We start from the raw sequence: 27710 nt of genomic DNA on the forward strand, positions 1-27710 counted from the left end.
CACTACAGCGTCCTGGTGCTAAAGACATTTGTTTCACATGCTCCCTTAAGGCAGAGCGGTCGCAGCTTGGCAGAGAAAGCCATTGCTCCTGCCCAGGCTAGCAACAGCAGCTTCTAGCATCTTCCCCGCAACCCATCGCCCACCAAGGGAGGGCTCTGTCAAAACACATTGTCTACTTTGCCAAGGGAACAGTAGCATTTTACACCCACATCACATCAAATGTACAACGGATAGATGTCATAAAACCAGACTTTAGAACACGTCATTTGAGTTCTTCACTGAAAAAGACAAAAATTAAAACATCAACCACCTGGTTTGAAAGTAGTGCCTTCTGGGGATTTATAGATGTTATAAGAGAATCAGAGGAGAGGAAAATGACTGAGCTCATTAATCTGGGTTCAAGCTGGACTTATTTAACCAATCTGAGAGAGACAAAAACTGACCTTATTTTAAAATACTGCCTGCGAAAACGATTTCGAAGGTTCCCCAGGTAACCTTTTTCAATGCTTAATGATTTTTAGAACCAAAATTCCTTTTTTCCTAAATTAAAGGTTAGCCCCCTTATTGTTGAAAATTAGATACAACAGACTTTCTGGTCCCAGGTGAGATGGCGCAGTCTGAGGAACACTGTTATGATTAACTTTTCTGCCATTTCCACTCTGCAGATCTCATCTCAATATATTCTTGGAAACTTGCCTCTGCCAGTTGAAAGAGCGCAGACTTTCCACAGCGTTTCACAGGTTCGGCACCACCCAACTGCGAAGTGTTTGATGAAATCTATATTGAAAACAATTCATACAAATAACATTAATTGTAATATCAGAATCTTTGCTTCCCATTCACACTCATTCAGGAACTTTCCTTAGTTTATGAGAACATCACTGCTCCCAAGAACCAAATAACTTTAAATGTGTCATGCTTGGGATTATAATTTTGAAACCAATTTTAGTTAACTAACCTCAAAAATAGTAACAAAAATCAGGTGTGGCTTGCTTGGGTGGCTTTTTAATGACGAGAGTATTATCTTGTATATTTCAGGCTTGAAACTGAACTCTATAACTTTAAAACAAGACATGCATTTCCATTTGTATATAAATACCAATTCATCAACTGGCCAAATATAAAAGAGACTTAGAATCATTTTGTATTTACCAAAGCAATTAGTTAATTTTTTTTAAGGAATATATTTGGGATTTCTGTGGAAAGACAGCATGAAGTCAGTCAACAAAAATTTCTTTAAGAATCTAATATAAACGTGGTAGGCAGTAGGACGGGAGCTCAGCAAGCTAAGAGTTTATATAAAACATTGGCCCTGGCTTTGTGAGTATGCTCTAAAGCACACGCAGATTGACCATCAAGACCAGAAGCCTAAATAAGTTGTACAGATAAGGACATGCACTGTAGTAAAACATCGATATATATGACATTTCATTGACTGCATGCTCATCTGCAAATCTGGCTAACCAGCAGCCAGGCGCTGATAACAAGGAAGAGCACTTTGCTTTCTCATTTTTACATGAAAACTTCATTTTCAATTTCTTGCCTAACTCAGTAAAGAGCTGAGAAGGACATACATTCTTAAGGATCTTTACAAGGCATCTTTCTCCTGGAGAAGTTCTGTCATCATTAGAGCAGCGAGCTATGGTCTAAGCTTTTTATATTCTTTGTGATCCTGAATTCTTTCTCAGTTTAAGACGGAGGCATTTCTCAGTTCGGTTTAGGAGGCAATCCTGCCTTGTGACTACGTCCTTACAGGGGACCCCAAGACCCCCAGGGACTCTGTGGAGCTGCCAGCTCCAGGAGAGACGGGGTGCCTGCTGCTACAGGGAATTCTCCAAGAACACCTGCTGGACAAGAGGCCCTTGGAGAGTCAGAAGGGTCTAGTTTAAGAAAGTCTTAAGGACCTTTTCTTCCTAGGTGTTATCATTTTTAATAAAGTCCTTTCCTATTCATCTCAATCACTTTTTCTTTAGATCAACTTATGGGGCTCAATCTTTCTGAAGTTTGGAATGTCTTCCTCTAGGCGAATTTTCTCTGATATATGCCACTTCTACTTTTTCTAGACAAGTTGAATTCAATGACTCACCTTATCACTGGACTAAGAGAAACAAATACAGTAATACAATCCCCGACTCTCAGCGACTTGGGGGTACTGAACACCAGTGCCAGTCCCTGAACCAAGGTTGTGTAATAAGGACATGGCTTCTGTGTCAGACACACCTGCATTACTTTTTGCTGTGAGGACGTAAGCAAATAAGACGCTGAGCCTCAGTTACCTTATCTTCAAGATGAAAACAATAATGCCTGCCTTAGATTTTCTGTTAGTGAAGAGTGTGACACCATGCTGAGCCCATATTATGCTCTCAATAAATGGTGCAATTATTAGTAATAAGGATTTATCATTATTAACACTAATAAACAAACTCAGTACAATTCCAAATACTAGCTACACACTGAAATTGGAATGAAATTAAAAATTGCAATGTCAGAGGATAATTAGTAAATTTAGTAATTTGTAGAGTACTGAATTTGTTGCATAATCATACAACACCCTCAAGAACCAGTGAAGGACAAGCAGCTGTGTAACGCTGCAGACACTGTGTGTTTCTAGTTCTTCCACTGGCTCCCTCTGCTGTCACTTTCGTCCCTGTAGGTTTATCCTCCCTGATGTTTTGTGTGTGTTCACTACCACATTCCCTGGGCCCCGTTCAGCGCATGGCACACCGAGAGGCTCCCGGGGGAACTGCACAGACACACTACCTGCCATCTGAGCTCACGGACAGCTGTCTGACTCAAGGCTTGAGATTAACGGTTCCTTGCCTTTCAAAAGGAACCACCTACGTTTAGTAAGAACAGTTTTCCTCACTGCCTACAGAGGATTTTAGCCTATCTGCAGGTATAGGGCAGTATTTTAAATGCTCAAGTTTGCTGTAAGCCTGATTTCCAAAAAGGCTTTGACCGGGGGTGGGGGTGGGGGTGTGGGGCGGGGGGCGGTCAATATATTTTAGTAGCCCAATATTTCTAGAATCATCTAAGAATAAAATTTTCATTTAATGACTTAGAGGTAAGATACGCTTTCTAAGAATGTCTTTTGGCTTAATTTTTTTGGCAGGGGGCATAATTTTTTTGGAAAACTGGACATACATTGATGTCTGTGGCTGAGCCTTATCTTGATTCCTCCACAGCATTCAATGTGGCTGAGCATTCTTTTAGGAACCTCTTCTCTGGGCTTCCATTACCACATGGGTCCTGTTTTCCTCCCACCTCTCAAGTCACTCCTGTTGTTCTTTGCTAGCTGGTCTTCCTATGGTGATCCCTTAAATGTTTTTCCTCAGATTTCTGTCTTAGGGCCCACTCTCTCTTTATTTACACATTTTCTCTCAGTAATCTCATCTCCTCTGAGGGCTTTGATTATAAGCATAGCTTGTACCACACCAATCTGTTCCACCAGTGTTCATTCACCCCACTTTTTCTCTGTTTGAGAGACATATACATAGCCTTTCAATTAAGAACAATATAGCTAATTCATGTTTTATAATGACTGGTCAGCTAGTGGGGAGAAGCGTGTGTCATGTTACACTCCCAGGTGGGGGCACGAGTGGGCCATACTGCATCGTGCGTTCGTGGCTATGCTGTTGTTTATCTTCCTCCAGTTGGATGGTGCTTGCCAATCTGTTAACTCCACCGTGGTCTCTCCTTTGGTAATTGTGTAGAGTTCTGACAAACAGGGTGGGTGTGAGCGTAACTGAGGTACAGCAAAGGTGTTAAGAGAAATTATCACTCGGGATGTTAAACTGCTAATTTTATAGCTGCCTGAGGTGGGGGAGAGCACTAAGGAAACAAGTGGTAAAGATCAAAAGCAGATTAAGCAATGGTGGAAGTCTTTTGCAATTATGAGGGGTATCATCAACATCGCAGCCTGGGAGGAAATGACCCATAATTACTGAAGGAATTAATGAATCAAAGAGCAAATGAACAATAGGAGACGACTGGTCTTTCTTATCTTAAAAGAAATATTAATGCTTCTCATAAAACACATAATACTTTCACACTGATTAGCTGCGGTGTGAGTATATGGTGTTTTTGTCGAGTGCAATACTCTGCAACATACTGAGCATTCCATCACGAAAATGAACACTTTAAATTTGCACCTATTGCTCGCATCCACCTGTGACAATACCTTAAATTTGATGAGATTATGGCCGTATTTATATTGACAAAGTAAATACCTTCTAAGGAAAGTTTTAATGTCCAAAGCTATTTGTTTAAATCATCCAGATTGGCTCTCTGTCTTCAAAGTCAATAAGTAATTTTTCAATGCAAAGATAGACTCTAGGTCTAAGAGTCGGCCACACAGCAGAGAAGAGAATAAGTGGACTGGTCACGGAGCTCAGACTTGTTAAATAAAGGGAGACAACGGTGCCCTTCCGGCATTACATTTGGCCATTAGTCTCCAGTAAATGAGACTGAAAAGTGACGGATGGGTCCCTCGATCAGTAAACAACAGGTGATGCAGACAGGAAACTCACACAGATCAACTCAACGGATCAGAGCCTGGAAACAGTGACGGCCCTTCAGAGGGGCCATGCTGAATCTAGGTGAATCCTGAGCGTCAGTGAGGAAGCGGAGACAGCTTGAAATGGGGGGAGGGGGGGAGAGGCTTTGAACCCTGTATTTCTTTCCAGATCTCGTAGAGCAGATATATTTTTCTCCGTCTAAATGTAAACATTCATGAGGAACCTACAAACAATATGTTCTTTATTCAGTTTCATGGTTCCATATAGGTTAACTTCAAGGGGTTTTTAAACTATTAGATTTGGTTAGGAAGGAAAAATATCCTTCTCAGCTTGCAAGGCAGAGACCCAGGACTTGATGTGAAAGAAAAAAACATTTTAAACTTAAAGAAATGCCCAGGGTTTGCTGTTTGTTAAAAAGTGTGTTTCTAGGCTAATTATATTACATGATAAATGACCCATTGCCAAGAGAAGGTCTAGCTAATCTCTTTGTAGATTTATGAATGTTTGTCAGTGAAATTAGCAGGAATGGTCTCTAGGAATCTCCCATGCCTGATCTTAAAATATTACAAAGCTAAACATTTTTAAAGAGTAAATTGTTTCCTAAATTATATAAACATACACTTTTCTCTTAAGTGTACATAATATAGGACTGAGAATCCCTCTGAAAAGGGATGGGGGTATTAAGTGGCCCCCTGGGTAATTTTCTATTTTATATCTATCCCTTCCTTACTTCACCCCTACCCTATGAGGTCCCAGAGAGACTAGGAGGCGCCTTAACAACGACAGTTTAATAACTCAGGGTTAAAATGATCAACTATAGAGCAGCAGTCTCAAACTGTGGTTTCTTAATAGGAAACTTGCTGGAAATGCAAATTCAGGCCCCACTCCAGATTTAATAAATCAGAAACTCTGGGGTGGAGCCCAGCCATCTGTGTTTGAACGAGCCTTTGAGGTGACGGATGTATTTGCCAGTTTGAGAACCTCTGCTATAGACTAATTAGAATGAGAATTTCAAGAGTTTGTGTTTTTTCAAAGGTGATGGGTGTGTTATGAAATAATTATAAGAGCTTTAGGGCTACGATCATAGTTAGTAATTAGAGCCTATTCTATTTCTGCTACAATGTATATGCTCATAGCAGATTTTAGCAGATAATTTTATTAGTTCATCTAGTTAGCTCTTGTTTAGTTTTCAATAAACCAGCCCAGAATGGGCTGACAACATGGTCAGATCATGAGATGTTAAAGACTGACACTTAGGGTTCTCTTGGGTCAGCTGAGGAAAGTGAGTAGAGAGGTTATACATCCTCAGAGAAACATGTATTTCTCTTTTATAATCACATAGAACATTTGCAGTTCAATAATCATGTTATGTAATAATTTGCTTAGGAATGAAAAGTGTTCATATTATCAAACTGTGCAAAATATAACTAGGAAAAATAATATAGTGAGTTGCGAGGGGGAAGTGCATTTGATTCTAGGGCAAAACATCTTATTCTGGTTTCTCCATCATGCATGCCTCCCTGTGTTATGATGCTGTGAAACAACTCCCAATAAGTTTTCAAAATAACAATTTTTTTTAAGCTTCCTCAAATCTTGTATATGTCCCATGGTCAAAACCCAAAAGCCCTCAGAAGTGAGGCGTGACATCTGGAAATGTGTCCTTGTACAACTCCCAAGAGAAGGTTCTCTTCTCTACACAAAAACCTTCTCGTGCTTTGAGGAACCAGCATACGGAGCAGCAAGGACAAACTTAATTTGTTTCACAGAGGCATGGAACCTCATTCTCCAGAATCACAGGACAGCAGCTGTTACACCACCAAACTGGGCACTCAGAGCTGCCCAGGGCTTCAGCAGCTCCTAATAAATCTGAAGATGGGATCACTTAAATAACAATCACGCTCTGAGTGGCCTAACTGTTAGACACAGCCAGCCGAGATATTCCACACTGACACTGTAAGTGAGGTTGAAGATCTTGGCGGTCAATGCATCCGTAAATATCAGGTGTGTCAAAGATGAGCCAGCACCTTCCTAATATTCATGGTACAGACTGTAGAATTTAATCGAACAGAATATACAGTGAATACACAGTTTGGAAGGAAATTTTCTAAAAAGTTGCATGGAACTGGCTCAAGGATCAACATTAAAAATAAATCTAGCCACTGTGCCAAAATTCTTTTTTCACTCTTGAAAAAATTATTCATATCAAATAAATGGATGTCAACAACTGGAGGAAAGCAAGGAAGTATTAAACAAAACTATTTCCCCAGACAGTGAAAATAACAGCCTGTTTATCACAATGAAAAATTATAATAAAATCTTAATTTATTCAGATTCATCAAGCAAATTGTTCTTCATGAAATGATAATATTATACGGTATTTTCGTTACCAGTTTTATAGAATAGCCCTAGACAGTGAAAGCAAATACTGCAGCAGAGAAAGCAAACAGATGAGCAGGTGGTGTGGAGACGGAGCTTGACACAAGTGTCCTAAGAAGCAGCAGCATTTTTTTTTTTAATATAAGAGCTGAAAGTGATTTTTTCTCATTTTCAAAGTAAGATGCTGGGTTTTCTCCTGCCAAAAGGATATCATTTTACATTTCATTTATGCAGCACTCTTTATTCAAATGAATCAAAGTGCTTCAATATATCAATATTAAACAGAACAGTCCTGCTCGCCATTTTCTCTCAGCCTTATAAAAAACTGCTTCGTTTATGATATGCATTTTTTAGTTGGGATTCATAAAAAGGAATAAGGGGAAAGACCTACAGCAGACGTCATCATATTTTTACGAACTGTGCACACCTTCCTGTTTGTCAGACAGTGCTCATTAGAGACGAGCATAGGGTTGAGGCTAGAGGTTTGCGGCAAATTTGGCCTCCTCATCACACTAACCCAGAAAACGCTCTCGAGTCTGTGATCTCTGACTGGCTGAGAAACCAAAGAAACCTGAGATCTTGAGAGAGCCAACCTGATCTAGGCCTGAGATTAAACACTAATAAAAATACCGGCTGGAGCGACACTGCATCAAAGGTAAGCACCGATCATTAACAGCTCGCGGTCCCAACTGCATTCGCTGTGAGGGTTATTCATGAACTGTGGCAGCTAACTTCACTACTGGAAAAACTTAATAAATCGAAATCCTATGTCCTTCCTGTTGACAGCAGTTTTTGCAAGCTTTTAGAACAAATTAACCACAAGGTAAAATGAAATAAACGAATTAGTGGAAAGTGACTCTTCTGAAGGAACTCTTTAATGAATGCTCATACAATGGATATAAAATTTGGAGCTGATCTACGATTACAGCAAAGGCAGCAAAACACACTAAGTGTTCTGTGATATGTATTATGTTGGTAATGTCAAGAGGTATGCCCAAGTTCAAAAACTCCATTCCAATACCTCCTGAGCTCGCTAAGTTTTCTGAGCCCAATAAGCATTTAAAAAGAAGGCCATACCTCTGCAAATTGAAACAAGGCTGATGCTTGACACTGTTTCGAAGGAGCATCAGGGTGGGATGTACTTGAAGATATCTGCAAGGAAACAAGTAATTTTTAATGCATAAGGACATTTTCCCATATTGGATTAATAGATTCTGCCATATATTCCCAATGCAGACACTGATAAAGATTAAGACATGAGTCATCACCCTCAATCTCTTTTCGAAGAACAGTATAAACGATAAAGGAAGACAAAGGCCATGTTTCTAAAAACAGATGACTGGAAAGAACAAAAAGACCGAGTCTGGCTCATTTGCCATGTCTTGTGTGACATTATCAGGTATACGTCACAAGCACTAGTTGAGAAGACCTGTTGAGATGAATTTCCTTATTTCAATGGATCTTTTAAAATATTATTAAGAGCTGGAAGCTGCAAGTGGAGCCAGACACTCTCTCTCTTCCCTAACCCACGGCCCCCGAGCTGGTCTCTGCTTAGCAGCAGCTGTGAAAAGCCTGTGGCTGTGGGTCAGGGCATCTGGGATGGAATCGCAGCTCTGCTCTCGCTAGCTACATGATCTTGGACAGCTCAACCAATCTTTCTGGGACTTATTTTCCCAAGTGTAAATTGGTGATGATGATGATGATGATAATCCCCATTTCACAGGATTATAGTGAGAAGAAGATAAGCCACAGAATATACTGTCTGCACGGCACCAGAACTCCATGAAGTTTTCAATGAATATGAGCAACATCTCTTTCTTTTTTAACACCATACATCTTCCTCCCCAAATACACACACACACTCTCTTCAGGTGTCTGGCAGTAGATAGAAGATCCTGCCACACCATACCTGGTTGGACCAGGAGACCTTTTGCTTCCACTTGGTAATTACAGTAGCCTCATTAAAAGTCTGCTCTGAGGGCCAGGTGGAAATACTTTTCAAGGATGTTTTGAGAACAAGATCAGTTATCAATTTTGGTTCCAAAGTGAACAAAACTTCTATCCAGTTACAAAATAGAGTGAAAGCTAGTCACAAGAGCAAAAACCCCTGGGCATTATTAATTCTGCCCATTCCCAGCCCCAGAAAGTCTTTTTTTTCAATTAATTGTGCCCACCAACTCCATCACAGGGTACCTACTAAGCAATAAAGGCACCTCAATCATAACTCTTCCATCACAGAAATCAGTTTTTCATCTTAAGTTAGTTAGAAAAACAATGGAGGCAGCTGGTGATACAGTATCAAAGTGATTTTTAAGGATGAGAAAGAATTAGTAAAGAGACTGATAGAATTATTGACTTTATTCACTGCTAAAGCCATTAGGAAAATTTTAATTCCACTCTATCTTTTGAATTGGACCTATAAGCATTTTTAAAATAAATGTCAGTAAAAAGAAAAAAGATCTCCCAGAACCTATTGAATAAACTAGATATAAACAAACTATAGTGAATGGGTAAGATTTAACCAAGTGCTTTTGAAGACATTTGAGGGGAAAGTTGTAGAATTCTCCTTGGTCAAACCATAAAACTTATTTCAAAAGACCACCATTTGCAAGTTGTGGCAGACAGCAAATATGAATCCACAAGGATTTTCCTGAAGTCCTAGGAATTATAAACTGGGTGGGTCTTACTTCAGACATCACTTTTCATTCCTAGCAACCCTCTATAAAAGTTAAATAAAATAAACAGTTTATGTAAGGGGAAACACCTAACCTACCATATATTTCTTCAAGAATTAAATCAGACAGTGAACAAAACAGAACCAGTGGCATAAACCACCTAGATTTTTGAAAAGCATTTCACAAGCTTCTAAAGGAAAGGATGTTTTTATGAATGAATATTGAGATAAAGGAGGTATCCAGTTAATGACATGAATAGAGAACGTCTGAAGAAAGATTAGGGACCCTTGATATAAAAGCAATAGGGTCAGGGATCTCTTTGGAATCTTCAGTATGCTGTAGAAGCCACCAAAATGCACATATGTCAATACAACCAAAATTTCATATGAAATTTTAGAAATTTCATTAGATCTTTAAGGTTCAGGGATCACTGGCTAAGCATTTCTGCTTTCAAAGTTGGGACCAACATTACTTAACATGTCCATAACTACCGTAGAAAAGGGAGGTGCAGAGGGAATCCTCTGTTCCATTAAATTCTTGAGGAAATGATATACAAACAATTGGAATTCATGGCACATCTCACACAGGCAGAAAGAAAAGTGACCGATAAGGAGTAGCATGTCAGCAAGTATATGTTGTAACATTCTGGTGATATCAGCAAGGCATTTAGGCACATTATAAACAATGCCTTAAAAAGAATGGCCTAATACGCCAGTGTGAAAAGCAGTTTTGCCAATGAAATACTAAGAACCACCAGGAAAGAACACCAGAGAGGAAAAAAAATCTGAAACTAAAAATATGCTCTTCTTGTACAAAACTGTAACCCAGTGGCCAAATGCTCCGAAGGATGGCAGGGTGAGAAAAGGTCTAGTGAAAGACAATTCAAATGATCAAGGGGGGGACCACGTGGTTTAAAATTTAGAAAAAATTAATCAATGATGGCTCCATATTGAGTTCTAGGGTAAATGAAGATATTTCGGGAAGCAGTCTCAACCTTTAGACTTGATATCAAGGATAATGTGCTTTTCCATGTCATCTCTTTGAATCAATGCTAGAGATGTATCAAGCTCAACAGGTTTGACACAAGACGTAAGACTCTGAAAACTGCCCACTGCATACTAAAGTTTCAGTTAAGAGAAAAGGGTACTTAAAAAAAAAAAAGGAATGCATAGCCAATAACCATGAGTTGATTCTGTCTTCTGATTTAACACCTGTTAAATTAACGCCTGACAAACGACTCAGTTGTAACAATAACTCAATTATACTCTTAACTTTACTATCCATGAATAAAAATTAGTGATGAGCTTTAAGTGTAATAATATTTACTATTTACTATGTAATAATTACTATTTACTATGACTTAATAATAAGCTTCTATGAACATACATATAGTTATTCCTTCATTAAGAGACTCTGGTGTTCCAAACCATCTTTCCCAAAATTTGATTCCATTTTCCCATTTATCGCTACTTAAGCTAAGTAGAGTTCTTCGTCGCTTTAAGTTTCAGCGATCAGCCCAAATTCAGGCTAACTTGATAATTTCCTCACTGCACATAAGCTGTAATGTATTACCTCAGCAAACTGAAACAATGGGGACTTCTGACGCAATTCAGGGGATTCTGAAACATCAGGCCTGCAAGTGCCAGAAGACACCTGAAAGAAAGAAGATACATGAGGCATCACAGAGTGGGTTCTGGAAGACAACAGAAGATAAATATACCGAAAACGTTCCTATTTGAGGAAAAAATGGTTCCGATTCCCACAATTTGAGACAATACTGTGAGAAAAAAGTAGTTGTATTCTATAGTTTTATATGAGAAGCCACTCAACTGCAAATAATGCCATAAATAGTAGGATAATGCATTTTAGAAAAGTTAATATTCACCTAAGTGATGCCCGTTTGATCTGCTGGCTTTCTGTCACCAAACCAAAAGAACAGCTACTTCTTCCACGTTCTGTGTTTCCCCAGGATGTCATGTCCCCAGACTACATGAACACACACAAGATCTGATAATATAAATCTTTCGGGAAAACAAAACTAAAATCAAATGCTTGTTTTCCAGGATTTTCACGTGTTTATACACAAGCCTCAATCTTAGAAAGGTTAGCATTTATCTAAGAGAACTTTTTTATAACTTCTATTTTCCTTTGCACCATTTACCATGTTGGGTAAACATTTAAAGCTCTGCTATCTTCATTTGCCATCTTCATTATTAACACAAGTTACAGAAACACCACTGGTTTTTAAAAAATTCTCACTACTAGTCAAGTCTTCTTTTCAGGATACACATTTCCTCTTCTATCTCATCACTAAAATTGGCCCATTTCTGCATTTGGGTAACATAATCACATAGGTAACCAACCGTAATTCAATGTCACAGGAGTCCCAATGTTAGCAAGGGAAGGATTTCATTATTGCTGTCATCTAACCCTTTTTACAGATGAAGGAAATTAGGAACAACACTCAATAATCTTATTCTTTATCTTCATGGCACTTGGCACTGATCACCATAAGACAAAAATATCTGTTTATTGGGCATCTTCTCTCAGTGGCTTTGTTTAATGCAGAATCCTAACACTGCCTGGGCACGACGTAGATACTCAACAAATATGCTAAATAAACTAAATGAAAGTTGACAACAAGTATTCTAAATCCCAAATGAGTGTGTGTTCTCCCCATCAATCCCATCTTCCTGAATGACAAGGTTAGAGAGTCTTAGGGAAAAAGCTATCTTTCACTACAGAAGAAAAACAGTTAAGAAGTTAAAAATACTTTTTAAGAACATGTTTCTGAGAACAAAATAATCCAAGTTCATCACCGAAAATCTGAAAAAAACAAAAAACAAGATACTGAAGAAAGTCACCCACAGTGTTATCTTCTAAAGATAAACTGTGACTATTCCATGCACATTCTTCCAGTTGTATACGTAGATAATTTTTCCAACAAAAGTTGGACTTTGTACTATAGATATAGAATGTTCTTTTTTAACAACACATTAACTTCCCTGTGTTATTAAACCTTTTCCAACGTAATTTTAATAGCTGCATGTGATTAGATTCAATGGTTGAATCCTACGGAAAGTGCTGAGAATCACCCAGGCTGCATTCCTAAAAACAGATTTTCTCACCAAACTTCTTTATTAGACAGCGAAGACATGTTTCTCTAACAGTGTCACAGGCCATCGGGCAGAAGCAGGCATCTGAAATTTTAATTGTCACCTTTGGATCTGAAAGAGTAATGGCCCCTTCTTCCACTGATAAGCTCCACAGAGAAGGTGCGGCAGCCTTAATTAATTTGCTACCTGTGGTTTGGCTGCCAAAGCCTGACTCTGTTACTGTCATTGACTATTTGACAAGTTGTATGCCAAATGGCTCAAAAGTGTTTTTATTTGTTTCCCAAGAATGGGAAGCCAAGGAGACACAAAATGCACTAAAAAGAAGGCCAATGAATCCTGAAATTACTAGCCACAAAAAAAATTCCTTTTTTGGAAGGAATACTTGAACAAAATATATCTTTATATTATAATTTAGGGAAAAAATCAATATTATCCTGGTTTATCAAGAAATCCTGGGGCTGGCCCGGTGGTATAGCAGTTAAGTGCACGCACTCCACTTCAGTGGCCCAGGGTTCACAGGTTCAGATCCTGGGCATGGACCTACGCATTGCTTATCAAGGCATGCTGTGGTGATGTCCCACATATAATAGAGGAAGATGGGCACAGACGTTAGCTCAGGGCCAGTCTTCCTCAGCAAAAAGAAGAGGATTGGCAGTAGATGTTAGCTCAGGGCTAATCTTCCAAAAAAAAAAAAAGAAAAAAAGAAATCCTGTGTGGTTAGCCCCTAGATATCTTGGTAAATAATCAAAACCCGATTTAAAATCAAGCCTAGGACTAAATGAAAATTATAAAGTGTCTTTATAAATCTTTAATAATGTAGGTTGTACACGTGACAGAAATCTATGAAAAGATATTTGGAATTAAACATATCATTTAGGGTAATACACTGCATATAGCCTATATAATATATATTCTTATTTCACTTCCCACAATGCATGAGAATAGTTACCATTTACCCTAGGGCTTAATTAGAGTTCATATTAACTGTAAGAAAAACAGTCCATTTTCTTGTAAGTCCCATTTATAGATTACTTAACCGTAACTACAAATCAAGTCACAAAGTTTTAAAGTTAAATGAGACCCTTTGCAAATCACTGGGATGGATGGTCTTAAACAAAACTTTCTATTTGAATGGAGAATTCAAATGTAAGTGATTATCAAGGCATCTGTAATCCTGCACATGATAAGTCAATTGCACTACGCAATCAAAGCAGTCTGTGCACGCATGTTCATGATCACCACGCACCTGACGTACAGCAGATGCACAAGGCATACCCATTGACTGACTTGATTCTGTGTATGTGTGAATATCAAGAATCTCAATGACCTGGCCAGGAATTGCACAACAAAGGCTGTTCAATGGTTAAAAGAGCAGTAACAGAGGCAGTGAGGCTGTGCATTTTACTGGATGACACCCTCTCTCCAAACCTAGTTACTCTTACTTTAAAGCACTGTGGACTTAGCATAATCTTCAGTGCATTACAATGGAAACAGCAAAAATCAGGAGCCAGGAGAACTGGGTTACTACTAAGCTGCATGGTTATCTGACTCGAGTCCACAGCAGAACAGAAGCAGCCAGTCAGGAGGGCCAAGAGAGGGGTGAGAAAAAGGAAGAGCGTTGCAAAAGAAACAGTGCCAGCTGCAAGAAGACACCGGGAGAAGACAGAAGAACTGTAAGAACAGACAGAAATGTGTTCCACAGCACTCTAGTCGGTCTAAAAGGAACGAAGGTAGGGCAAATAGCCCAGAGTTCCTCCGGAGGCACCCGTTCACTCAGTAATTAATATTTATAACTATGATTCCAAGTTGTCAAGATAAGGATAATTATAAAATATATCCTTTGTTATAAGGCAGAAATGCATGATACATGCTACACATATTCCCATCTAAAATTTCAAAATGTAAAAATGGTTCAATGACACGGAAAATGTGTACATGCAGAATTCACTTTTGACTGCTTGATAAATATGGCACCCAATGCAGGTGTGTGTATTTGTGCAAACACCAATATGCATACACGTTTGGTAAAGAAATCTCAGATTCTCTCCACACAAAAGGAGGAGGGTATTTCCCACAAAAGGCTCCTGTTGAAGTAATGTTATCAGTCAGACGGTCCCAGACCCTGTCGTCTTGCTGTCTGTATTTATAGCACTTGAAATTCCTTACTAGGTGGGGTGTGTTTTTTACGATAAACATCTCCTCCTCAATATCCATTCCTATGCTAGATCCAGCTTACTTTCTAAATACAGCAGAATATAAAAGAGTCAAAGATATCTGTTCACTAATTAAGAGTTAAGAAAAGACACTAAATAAGCAGAGGTTAAATAAAGGGAGGAAAAAACCCAAGAAGCTGCTTCTAGAAATACTCACTGAAATAATCCCTAACGCCACTAGGTGTAGCTGTCTGCCCAAGAAAGCAAACAGCTCAAGGGGTGTTACAAAGTTTTGTTAACCACATAGTCAACTTCCCTTAAACCCAATCTTCTCTGATTTAGCTGTAATTCTCAATAGCCGAGGAAGGGCAATGATTAGTATAATTAACAATTATGACGAAGCAGCATTTTTTCACAGGTGCAATTCAGACTGTGAAAACTGCAGACAGAAACTCGATCCAGGCCCCTGATATAAAACAGACCAAGCCAGTAAGACGCGGTTTGGAAACCCAGATTTCATCAAGAGCCCGTTACTGCTTCTCAAGGCACAAGACCACAGCCAGCACAGCTGAACTGCGATGAACACAGTCCACCAAAGGGGTAAGAACACCGGCTGTAGGTGAACTACACACTCCAGCCCTCGCTGATTCAAACACTCACTGATTACTCACTTCTTCCACAGTCAATCAACATCTATCGCGTGTCAGCCACAAAAACTGCTGCTTTCAAGAAGCTTACATTCATTCCACTTGCATGCATTTTGTGCTGGGGAATGAAATGATGACTAGGAGAATGTGTCTGGCCCTTAAGTTGCTTACAATTCAAGTGTAGGGGACAGGTACACATGTAAGAACTAAGTGCATCCTGGTGGTGGAATATTATGGGGTCCATGGGAGGACAGAGCAGCCTTTGTTCTTTCGGATGCCTGGAAGCCAAGCAACACCTGAGATATACCTACAAGCAGCACCAGAACTGGAAATGATGGGGTAACAGCAGGAGGGAAAGGACGGAGGCAAGTGCCCCGTGTGTGTGAGAAACAGTGACTTTCCCAGTGTGGCTGAAGATTAAGACGCCTGGGAGAGCTGTGGGAAACGAATTGGAATGAGGGAAATTTGAATTCTATGTTAGGAAATTCAAAAATTAGGCTAAAGGCAATGAGGAGCCAGCCGGAGTCTGCAGTCAGGGGAGTGGTGTGATAAGAGATGTGTAGTCGGAGAATTCTGCCAGGGAGCGCAGGACGACCTTGGCTGGGGAGCAGCTGGAGGCAGGAGACCAATTAGAAGGTTAAGGAGATAGACCAGCTGAGAGGTGAGGCCCCAATTAAGCCAGAGCTGGTATTTGCCAGGCCTGCAGGAGACAAGGCTGGCTGAGGGAGAGGGGTCAGACAAGGCGAGTGCTTCCACGGAGGCAGGCTAACGCCTGTCACCAAAAGAGGGGCTGTGCCAGAAAGAAGCGGGGTGAGGTGGGGCTGGGGCTGTCTGCTATGGGAGGAGAGGGCTTGGGGGTCGAGGAGCCAGTTTCAGAGTTCAAGAGTGAAGATCCTGGGTCACTCGAGGCCCAGGGATCTGATTCTCACCCCCCCGTTTCGCCAGGTATCCTTCAATAACTGATTATTTAATTTGCATTTAACGATATGATAATATGTTAAATGAAGCTCTGAAATGGACTTGAGCTTAAACACAGGTGAATTAAACGTAAGCATATTACATCCAAGTTAGTCCTTCAAAACGCTGTGAAGGACTAAAATGAGGCCACTCAATTAAACCTGAATTTAGCTACAGCGCCGCACTGGGCTGGCCGACCCCAGGGCTGGGCTACCCCGGGGGCACGGCCAATTAACAGGGCAGAGAGCGGCTCCCCTACTAGACGCGGCGACTCATCTGGCCGAGAGGCAGCATCAGGCTTACTCCGGGCACGGGGCTACCAGAGCACTGACTGATGCTGTGACAGGCAGTAAGGGGTCCAGAGGTGACTGCAGCCACCTCTACAGACAACACAGCATCCTTCTCAGCTCCCGCATTTGATGGAGTGGTAACAGAGCTACTCTGCCGTCATTGTTCTCCACCCACCTCTGTCCATCCGGGCTCCCTGGCTGCCCACCCTCCCCATGACCCCTTCCCTCCAGCTCTGGGCGCTGGAGGAGCCCAGGCAAGTTCATCACTGTCTTGCGCAGTGCAGCCTGGGAACTCCTCGAGGACAGACGCCTGTCAATCAAGGTGGGTGAAAGGACCTGACTCTCTGGGCTTTGAGTCCCACTGCTGAGAGGGAAGAGGCTGGGCTGGCAGTTCCAGCCCGAACGGCCAGCGAACAGTGACGTCAAACGGGGAGGTCTCCGCCAGGAAGACAGAAAGGTAAAATTTAAATCTAGTACATTTCCTCACAAAATACACTTAGAAGCTATGAAACTGTGAGAAGCGAAGAAAAGCTTTGATTTTGGGGGTGTGGGGGGTGAGCTGGGGAGGGCGTTGGCATTCAGTGTTCAATAAAGCTGAGTTGTCCTAACCACTTCCATCCTGTCATTGTTCCTGATCTCGAGTTGCTGAAGGTCTCCTGGATGAGTCAAGACTTACACATAGTATACAATGAGAAAAAAAATGAAAAAAAAGACTTTTGTTATAGTTTATAATAAAGAACACAACTAAATAAAATCAAGTGCTGGAATGCATAACACTGACAGCACCACCTCCTCCAGGAAGCCCTTTCTGATTTCTTGAGCCAAATTTGATTCCTCCTCTTCCTAACCCTTCATAGCTCTTACTGTCAAACAGAAACTTAGATACACAAACTATTTTTAAATAGGCAGATGGTGATTAATGAACAAAAATCAATGTGATTCCCTTTGAAGCCAGAAGTATCATGTGAAGGGTTGCTATCTCTAAAAACCTGAACCTTCATACATCATCCACGAGGGCAGAGACTGTATCTGGTCTGTTTGCCAATGTGCCTGGCACATAGAAAGCATGCGATAGATACCTGCCATATGACTGAATCTGAGAAAAGATGACACACAGTTCCTGCACCGCTTAATTCTTATACAACGCGACCTTTATAGTTCCTTAACGGAGGCGCGCCATCATCTGTAGGCATATTCTCCCCTAACTTTGACGCTAACTCAGCCACGCTGCTGAAGTCAGACTTCGTATATTGATTGCTCCCAGGTATTAAAAAGTTGTCTCCTCCTCCAGCACCTGGTGATAAAGGAGCAAATTACACCTGTAATTTCCTACAAATTTTCAATGGGCAGGAACTCTGTGTGTGCGTGCAGTGCTGGTAAAGCATACCAGAGGCTTTAGGAGCAATGCCTGCTGTAATTTAAGCTTTCAAGTTAAGTATGAAATTCCTGGAATAATTTATGGTAATAATACTAGGTACCTACAAGAAGCCTTTTCAGGAGAGTGAAAAATGCCTTATGGGTTTTATTTAATTAATCTTCACAGATGTCTTGGGCGTTAGAGGCACGCGGTATTATTATTGGCTCCATTTTACAGGATGGAAGGCAAAGAAGACAGTGGCTTGACCATAACTTTGCTGTCTTGTCTTTTGGTTCCAACAGAGACTAGGCATTCTAAAATCAGGACCCAAGATCTAATGCCCCTCCCATACACCAGAAAGTTTCCCCTCAGTCATTCAACAAAAGAGACACTGACGCCTTCAAACCTTTTCATCCGCCTAACGTTACATATTTTCCATCATTCCCCAAACCATCCCTTCTGATCTAGCCAAGATGACTTTCTGGCGCCCACTTAGGTCCACCATGGAATGTTGTCCTTTCTACTATTAATCCAAGCTGTTCTATAGATTATAGAACAGAATTATCTTCCTTTCACACACTCTGAATTGTAGCACTCCCTGCCTTTATTTATTTATTTTTTTGCTGGGGAAGAGTCTCCCTGAGCTAACACCTGTTGCCAATCTTCCTCTGTTTCATATGTGGGCTGCTGCCACAGCACAGCCACTGACAAGTGGTGTAGGTCTGTGCCTGGGGACCGAACCTGAATCACTGAAGTGGAGCATGCCGAGCTTAACCACTAGGCCACTGGGACTGGTCATCCATGCCTTTATTATTAAATTTTAATTTAGCTTTACATTTTTATTAAAGTAATAAATATAACAGTACAGAAGACTTTTAGCCTTAAAGATTACTTCTAGAACGTCTAGATCAAATACTTATTATTTATTGCACTTTCATCTTAGATAATAACTCCCTGATATGAAACCTAAGGGCTTAACTCCCTTAATTTAGCTGCCTTCTCTTTAGCTCTTCCCAGAGTTTGATGTGAACATTATTACTTTCATTTCTTCTATTTTCTCTTTCTTGTTCCTTTAAAGCAAAAAAAAAAAAAGTACGTATGTTCGCTCAAATCCCAGGGCATTCTGGTGAACAGACTGGCTCTCTGCAGCCCCCAGCTAGCCTATTTTCAGCTGGCACTTGTATCATATTTTATTGATTAAACAACTTCTGTTCGATTTCTGATTTATGTAAGTTTGCTAAAATCTCACATTCATTGGAAACACTTCTTTCTACTTCCTTCCCTGATGTGGGATTATTTCCTAACAAGACTGCTGTGTTCCTGTGTCACCAGGTCTCAGGAGCATCAAGCTGTGTCCACCATTTTGAGCCACGGGTCACTCCTCTATGCCCATCTTGACCAACACATCTATGCTGCTTCCTCTATCCATAAATTCTTTAATGACAAACACTGCTTTTTAAAATTTATCCCAAATATTTAATGCATTTTAATGTATTCTGGGTATAAAGGAAATATGAGGCTGATGATTTATGTGAAAAATAAAAGAACCAAAACAAACTGTAAATGCAAATTTCATCCCTTTTTTACATCAGAGACACAAAATTGCCACAAGTGAAACCACAGAACCAAGCGTGGCTCAATAACAGTCACATATAGAAACACTGGCCCAATAACGCCCAAAATCTATTATGGTGGGTTCAGAGTTAATCAAAGGACTAAGAAAAAGAGAAAACATTTTGTTATTATTTCTCCCCTGCTATCTCAAGAACCTCTATTTCTCTCTAAAAAATATGAGCACTTCAGGTAGATGCAGGAAACACTATACGCCAAAGATGCTTTGAATCTCAAATTGTATTATTTCAGTTACAACCAGCCTCTCTACCTTCTAGAATTGTTTAAATATATACATATATACTGCCCTATAGATATAACCTATACTAAATATATAACCTATATATATATAAAACTTATATTAAAAATATATTTAACCTATATTAAAATTTCCATAATTAAAAAATATTGGCTTTTGAGGACTTTTTCTATGTGGTGTTAGGTCTCAACTTAGTTAACTCAGGAAAATCTCCTCCCTTTAAGAATGCTATTTCAGAATAAGAATTCCGTCATGGCCATTTTAAAAAGCCCTTACAATCAGACCTTCTCTGTGGCAGAAGTTTTGGAAAACGTCACTTTATTTGACTGGTCCTACCTAACATTATAAACAGACTTCATAGTAATTGTTCCAAATGACAGAAGTATGAAATTTCTGTCTCTCTCTTCTTATCTCATTATCCTCACAATTTTCTTAGAAAAATGTAAGTATATATTTACTATATGTGTCTTACGCTGATCACGTCTCTATGTATTTAAGCCCCGAAAGTTCTACGACCATGTCTGCACATTTGCAAGACTGTGCACAGGAAATCAGGTGCTGCACGAAGTCTGCCAATACGTAAGACATAAACTCTCTAATTAATTATATTCAGAGACAGGATTATTTTATACAAATTCACTGCTTTATTGTTTCAGTATCTCAAGCTTATCTTCAATAACGACCGAAATATCTCTGAGGTGAGAAGTAGGGTTACGCAGGAAGAGTTGCATTCTTAGAAGGAGTTCTTACAGACGTGAGTGAGGGCAGCGCCTTAGCAAACCTCCCTTCTCCTATATGGTCCACTTCTTTAAGTCACTTAGCTTTCTCAGTTTCTTTAGCTTGAGAATTCTCAAAATGGTTCCCCTTTATCAGAAACGAAAGGTTGACCTCTGCACTGTTTAAACTGCTTGTGTCAAAACTCGGCTGCTCTTAAAAGACGGGAGGAGGGGCCGGCCAAGTGGTTAAGTTCTCGCGCTCCACCTTTGGTGACCCAGGGTTTCGCTGGTTCGGATCCTGGGTGCGGACATGGCACTGCTCATCAGGCCACGGTGAGGCGGCGTCCCACATGCCACAACTGGAAGGACCCACAACTAAAAATGTACAACCATGTACTAAGGGGGTTGGGGGAGAAAAAAAAAAAAGAAGATTGGCAACAGTTGTTAGCTCAGGTGCCAATCTTTAAAAAAAAAAAAAAAAGGTGGGAGGAGAAATCTTCACTGAAAAGAGCCCAGGAGGCAAACTTTAATCAAAGAAAACAACAATCATTCTTTTCTTTGACTAGCATTCCATCTATCTGTAAGTTCTATAGATGTTTATTTGTTTACATTTGTTCCTGAAGGTTAAAAAGAACACTAACAGATGTTGGGAAGGAAACATTATTATAATCTAATCTGTTAGAAGAGATGAGGCTGACTTCAGAATATGGTGCATCCTTGGAAATCATGAGTCGGCCTGTGCGGAAATGTCAAGTGTGCATTCTTATTCCAACATTCACCTTTTGGAACATGCTTGGGAGACACTCACGTGAGAGTTAGTCTGACTGCTGTTAGGCAGCAGCCGCGTGTTAGAGAGTGAAATGACGCCCGAGAATGCTAGTGTGTTAGGAAGCACAATCTATGCCAAATGAGTATGCGAAGGTTCAGAGGGACATGTTTACCTTTTTCAGCTAAAGAGTAGTACAATGTAAATACCTACCAGTCCATCAATTTACACATTTTTTGCTACACTGAATTGAATGGAATCAAAATAATTAAGTTAGATCAAGCATTTGGTCAACTACTATGGATCCCAAATGTAAACTATAAATCATAAAAGCCTTTTGTGATGTACATATCTTATATGGTATCTTCTAAAACCATTATTTGAATAGGCTTCAACTGTAATCTGTAGGGCATACTCACAACTTAAAAAAAAAAAAAGAAAAAAATATATCCGCAATAAAATTGAGCTGACTGCTACTTTGCCCTAAATAGTGACTGTGGTTGGGGATTGAAAAATTTCCATCTCAAGTACCTGAGTGTGTAAAATAACACGACCTGCAGGTTAATTTGTCTGGCCCCTGTTAAATGGGTCTGGAAAATAGCGGAATTCCACAAATGCAAACTATGCATGGTTAACTGCTACCACCTGCCCATCAAAATCAGACCGAAAACTGTTGAGCAAAAGCAGCCCAATAACTATACAAGGGAATAAAAGATCATGAAACCAAGGTCATGAGGGCATGGGTCCTTTTCATTTTCCATTTTGAAGAATAAAACAAGCTTGGAATGCCGTGTTTCCTGATTTTCAAAAACAGGAGTTTGAATTTATTCAGACACCAGAGAGACTGACAGCTTCATGCTTTTTTTAAACTCTCATCTTTTCACTAGCAAGTCTAAATGAGAACATCACAAAAGCAGGGAATGTTATGAATAGAGCCGAATGGATCATAGGATCCACTGTACAGACCCATGACACAGTCATGGCAAATGCTAATTATCGGTATGTCCACGGCCTTTTTTACTCCTAGGCTCATGGAACCTCAAAATCTGCACCTGACCCGTGTCTGTGTCCTCTTGGGCTTATTTACACCACTTCCATTACCCTCAAGGCACAATGTAATGCAATAAACAGATCTTACTGAAAACAATTAAAAGCAAAGTTTGTTCACGAGTCTGTACAACAGTGAAACTATAGAACCAACAGTGTGAATGGAAGACAAATGTCTGTGCTCTCAACGTCCAGCATGAGCAGAGGGGAGAGGGGTGAGGGACCGGCTTACCTCTGGTGTGCCAAGAGCATGTTCTCCAGCTAAAAGCAGCATGCTCAGGCCGCCCATTTGAGTAGGATCTAAATAAGTCAAAAACAAATAAATCATCAATTTATAACCATGAAGTATGTATAATCCATGCAGAGTCAAATACAAAGACTAGCAATCAGAAATCCAAGAGAATCACATATAACTTTTTATAGAAAACTTTAAAAACCCTTTATGTACCAACAACCTGGCATATATGTGCTCAGTACTCTTACTTTGTGAGCTTTTTAAACACCACTGTTGTCCCACCGTTCCAACACAGTGCTTTCTTCCAAATCACAGCTGTTTAGAACATGAGCTATCTCCTAATGAAAGGCTTCTTTCCTGACTGCCTAGGGGGTTTAGATGAATTTTTTTAAACAAAAGAGTGCTTATGCTTGTCTTCTAAGAAGTTTGAGATTGTTCTTCTCACATTGTTATTTCTGCCATGTGAAATTGGGGCTGAGAAAAAGGTCCAGGCTATCGGAGAAACAGAGAGAAATTTTACAAAAAGGCCTCCAAAATCTAGTGGGCTTTGTTCAAATAATCTTTAAGATTTTCAAAAACAAATTAAACAGTGATGTATTTTTGACATTTTACATCTGAAGCGTACAGACAGGACCATCCTCAAAATATCTTTAAGATTTAAAATGAATCCTTTTTATATTACCCAAAGTCTTTGTTTTCATTCCTTTGATAATCAGTAGAAACAAAAAGACAAAATAAAAACAGGAGAGTGGCAGATTTCTGACTCAGGATTCTATCTAAACAAAGAAAGTATTACAGACAACAAGAAACCTAGATCCTTTAAGGTTGTCTTAAATGAATTAAGTTTCAGAACTGCAATGAAATAACACATGTGAAAATGCCTCCCTCAGCACCTATCCTAGTGCATAAAGGTCCTCAATAAAGGCATTTTTAATTTTAGGGATCTCTCTACAATTAAACATGAGGACCAGGCATCTTGTTGCCTGAAGAGATTTAGGAGTTTCTTTCTGATTTTTGATTTTTTGTTTAAAGGTAGGCCCTTAAGTCATCTTTGTACATAGTCTGTCTCGAGAACTCATGAAGCAACTCAGATTGCACCTTATATAGAGTCAAATTAAAAAACGATTGAAAAAAGAATCTGAGAGAGTTAAAAATTAAAAAAAAAAGGAAGAGGTTATTAGAGGGGATAGTGTGTCATCAAATGATTAGGTGGTTAAGAAATAGCCCAGTGTTGGAAGGCAGCCACAGAGGAAGACACCGATGGCGAATACACGGGAACACCGGCTGATTTGACGAAACAAGGCTCTTTGCTGTTGTTTTAAGATTCCATCCTTAGTTAAGTGTTAAGTTTAAGAACTACTCTGGCTGTTAAAACAGACACTTAAATCTATTTAAAAATAAAAATCAAGAAGGGGAGATGAATATAACAAAGCACAAGTTTAATTTGGTTCTTTGGGCAGCTAAATACTGTTGCTGCTGTCATTCTAGACGTTCTATTCAGGAGGGCTGGAGGATGGCTTTCTAATAAGGACAATGCATTAGTGCAAATTCTAAAGTAGAACAGGAACACATTTCCCAGATAATTTATTTCAGTTATATGCCAACGTGACTTTGCAGGAAGTTTGCTGTATAGACTCTAAAACGCAGACCAAGGAATTGCCATCATCCTTTATATTAATTTATACTTACATAATGTTATTCAGAAATATCAAAAATATATAAATAGCATGCTTTCCCTCCTCCAAAGGGGTCATACTAAATTAAATTCTACATAGCTTTTCATTCTTGGAAATCACACATTTGACGGCTTTGGGGTTATTCAAAATAGCAAAATCTCATGTGATAAGGACTATCGGGGAAAAAGACAAAATGAGTTTCATGTTGAGGAAAAGCTTCACCTGGCCTCTAAAAGTCCTACGGTATCGGCTAGATTCAAAAAGCTAAGGACCATGTTTAATTAAAGGCAAACTAATTTGCTTTCACTGTGCTGAACAGGGACATAACTAGAAATGCTGGACCAGTGTCACCCACTATACACTAGCTCAGCGAGGACTCTCATTGTGGATTCCCAGCACCCATCACCAGTCCTTCGGAACGACGTAATGCGAGGGGGATGTTCTCCTTTCCAGCATTTCACTTTAAAGAACGCTGTTTTTAAAAGCTGACATGTAAATATCTTGTTGAAGTCTAGGTCCCGTTTTCAATTTGTAGGTATAAAAGGTAGACTAGTAAACTGTCAGAAGTGGTGCTACAGTCATCTTTTACAGCTTTCTGTAGTTTTTCTACAGTTATTTTTGGTTTGTGAAGAGACATTGTATGCAAAAAACCTACAGAGACTGATGTAGATTTAGTATTGGGAGAAAAAGTAACGGAAGATAAATAATAATCGAAGGAATTCCAGTAGAAGCCAATCGTCCATATAGTCTTCTTTGGTCCTGATAACAGAACGTTTTATAGAACACACCAATTGCTAGAATCTGGGAAGCGCAGAAAGCTCACCAAGACTACTGGCAAGTGGGTTGAAGCTAAAATTGTCTATAAAATGACAGCTACAACAAGGACAGATCTCTGGGTTCTTCTGGGATATGCAGAAGCATCATTTCGGAAGCTCACCTAGAATTATACTACACACACTTACATCACAGTCACCCCAAGCGTTTGTCCCCCCAGAATGCTGCCATTACGTTAGACTGCCTTTCTCGGTTTATGTAGGACACCAACACACCCTTGTTATGCTATGAATCACACACTGCACTATTAAATCTCATTAGGTCTACTGGCTACTAAAAAAATGAGGTGTCCTCACAATGTTGTGCAACCTTCTCTCCTAAGCTTTCTGTATTGCAAATGGCTCAGTGCTCTCGTTTTGAAGAACATTTGCTTGTAATAATGAAATAGGAACCTGATAGCTCAACACCAACTTCACTGCCTCCACTCTGTCCAATCTCCCAATTGCATCCTGGAAAATTCCTCTTTTGATTCCTGCATTGCAACAGCCAGGGAAGACACAGCCATTTGCAGGGTGAAGATAAATACTTTATTTCATGGTAATAAATGCTTCAGCATTCCTTACCACCCAAAGAGTATTAAAGGTCCCATAATAAATGGGACCATCTGGAACTTTAAATTTGCCCAGCCCATACAGGAACTGGGGTAGGAAGTGGGTAGGACTGGAATTCCCTCTAAGAAACAGCTGTCAGATTTGTCTCAGATTTGCGATGGAGTTGTTCATATTCTTGCCCTCAATGCTTCAGATCCTCAGATGACCTACATAGTTGTGACTTTTTAAGTACCCACGATAACGAAGGTGCTTACTGGGACAGCTTAATAGTGTATATGTGTGTGTAAGCTGTTTTGTTACATTAGAAAATTCCTTGAGCTCCTGACAGTCTCTACATTGCTGTCTGCTTTTCCATAATATCAATGTCAGGAATTCACATATATTTATAACGACCCTAGCACTTGGTCTGTACCTCCTTCCTTTAATTCTTTATACACATTCTATGCATGTCATGCTCCAAAGCTTTAAGATATGCTATATATTTCCACTGGTTATAAATTTCACTTCGCTTCTCTCTCTGTATTATTTGTTAAAAATATTGCCTAACGTATGGCCCCGTCCTTAAGGAAGGTAGAAACAGAGTCTAAACTCACCGGCCATTCCAAAGTTAAGCTGAGGCATTTCTTCGGTCTTAGCTTTCTTGGGGCTTGGTAAGTCTCTCGAAGAGTCAGACGGGAAGGCCCAGAGTTTCTTTCGTGGGTTGACAGTGGGTGTTGGGGATTTCACGGGCTTGTTTGTGGTAGGACACCATTTGTAGCCAGGATTTGCTTTCATAAATGCATCTTTATACTATGAATAAAGGATAACAGATTTTAATTAACACATAGGTTTAAAAAGTCCTAATAGCTTTCACTTCATCCCCTCTTTTAGATAATGAGTGAAAAAAACTTTCAGTAACTTCTGTGGCTTTCCTGGTACAAGAATGACAATCTCAGGACACAGCTTTAGAGACAGGACATTTTATCTACCTAAAAGTTCATTTGTGGGATGAGGGTACAGAGACAGAAAATTTTGCACCTTTTAACCCTCAGGTTTTTTTCAGTATCCAAAAAGCTGTCTGACCTTGGTGGAGAGAGGGAGTTATTCATCAAGGAAAGAGCCAAGGGCTTTGAAGGCAGAAAAACCAGAGTTCAAACCCTAGCATTCCCACTTAGGGTTCCAGTGAGCAAGGATGGAGAACGACGTACCCTCTCTGGGCTTAGCCTTAGTTTCCATAAACTGAGACCAATACCACCAACACCCAGGGTTACTGTAAACAGTGATGCACAGTGCAGCAACTATTTCAGAGTAGGTCTCCGGTCCACATTACAAAGTCAATACCAGGGCCAGTTACCAGATTCCACCCACTGCTTAATTTGACAAGTACAGTAAAAATTAAATCTATGCTTTGATGTACTAGTGAGGCAAATGTAGGCAAACTTAACAGACCAAAGTAGCCAGCTGTGGAATAAACCAACCAAGATCAAGAATGGGAGAAGGGGAACAAGGCAGGACAAAGTGATGCACAACTTTTCAGTTATTTGAAGATGTAGGGCCATGAAGAGGAAAGAGTATTGGGTGCACAGTCTGATGACCTGGGTTCAAGGCCCACCTCTGCTATTAGCCAGCTATGGACATTCAGCAAGCTGCTGAACCCTTCTCAGCCTGAATTACTCCATCCATGAAGTGTAACTATACCTGCCAACATCCCAGGGTTCTGTAATCGGCATGCATGATCACAAATGTTACCGTGCTGAGAGCTGTGATGTGTGATGATGCAATTAATCCATCAGAAAATTTGTCTTTCCTTGGAAGCTTCAGCCTTCACTGACAATGTCTTCCTCTCTCCTTGATTTTTCTGTGACTTTCTCCTATAACCCTTTCTCCCAACTCTGCCACTTCTTCCCCCTTTCTTGACAACAAAACTAAACGAAATACATTTATCACT

The 27710-nt window shown here is 39.9% G+C and overlaps 1 protein-coding gene across 35 annotated transcripts in view; it reads right to left on the reverse strand.

Annotated features, from left to right (window-relative positions):
- BBX (BBX high mobility group box domain containing) overlaps positions 1-27710 on the reverse strand; it is a 263283-nt gene that overhangs the window by 51105 nt on the left and 184468 nt on the right. For all 35 annotated transcript variants that reach the window (XM_070582825.1, XM_070582859.1, XM_070582826.1 and 32 more), the window contains 5 exons: positions 26377-26572; positions 22720-22787; positions 11141-11221; positions 7971-8045; positions 697-777 (listed from right to left, as the gene is read on the reverse strand). In XM_070582825.1, coding sequence (XP_070438926.1) covers positions 697-777; positions 7971-8045; positions 11141-11221; positions 22720-22787; positions 26377-26572 — 501 coding nt within the window. The remainder of the gene's footprint in view (positions 1-696; positions 778-7970; positions 8046-11140; positions 11222-22719; positions 22788-26376; positions 26573-27710) is intronic.

Source organism: Equus przewalskii, chromosome 18 (assembly GCF_037783145.1).
Source record: "Equus przewalskii isolate Varuska chromosome 18, EquPr2, whole genome shotgun sequence".
Taxonomy (NCBI): domain Eukaryota; kingdom Metazoa; phylum Chordata; class Mammalia; order Perissodactyla; family Equidae; genus Equus; species Equus przewalskii.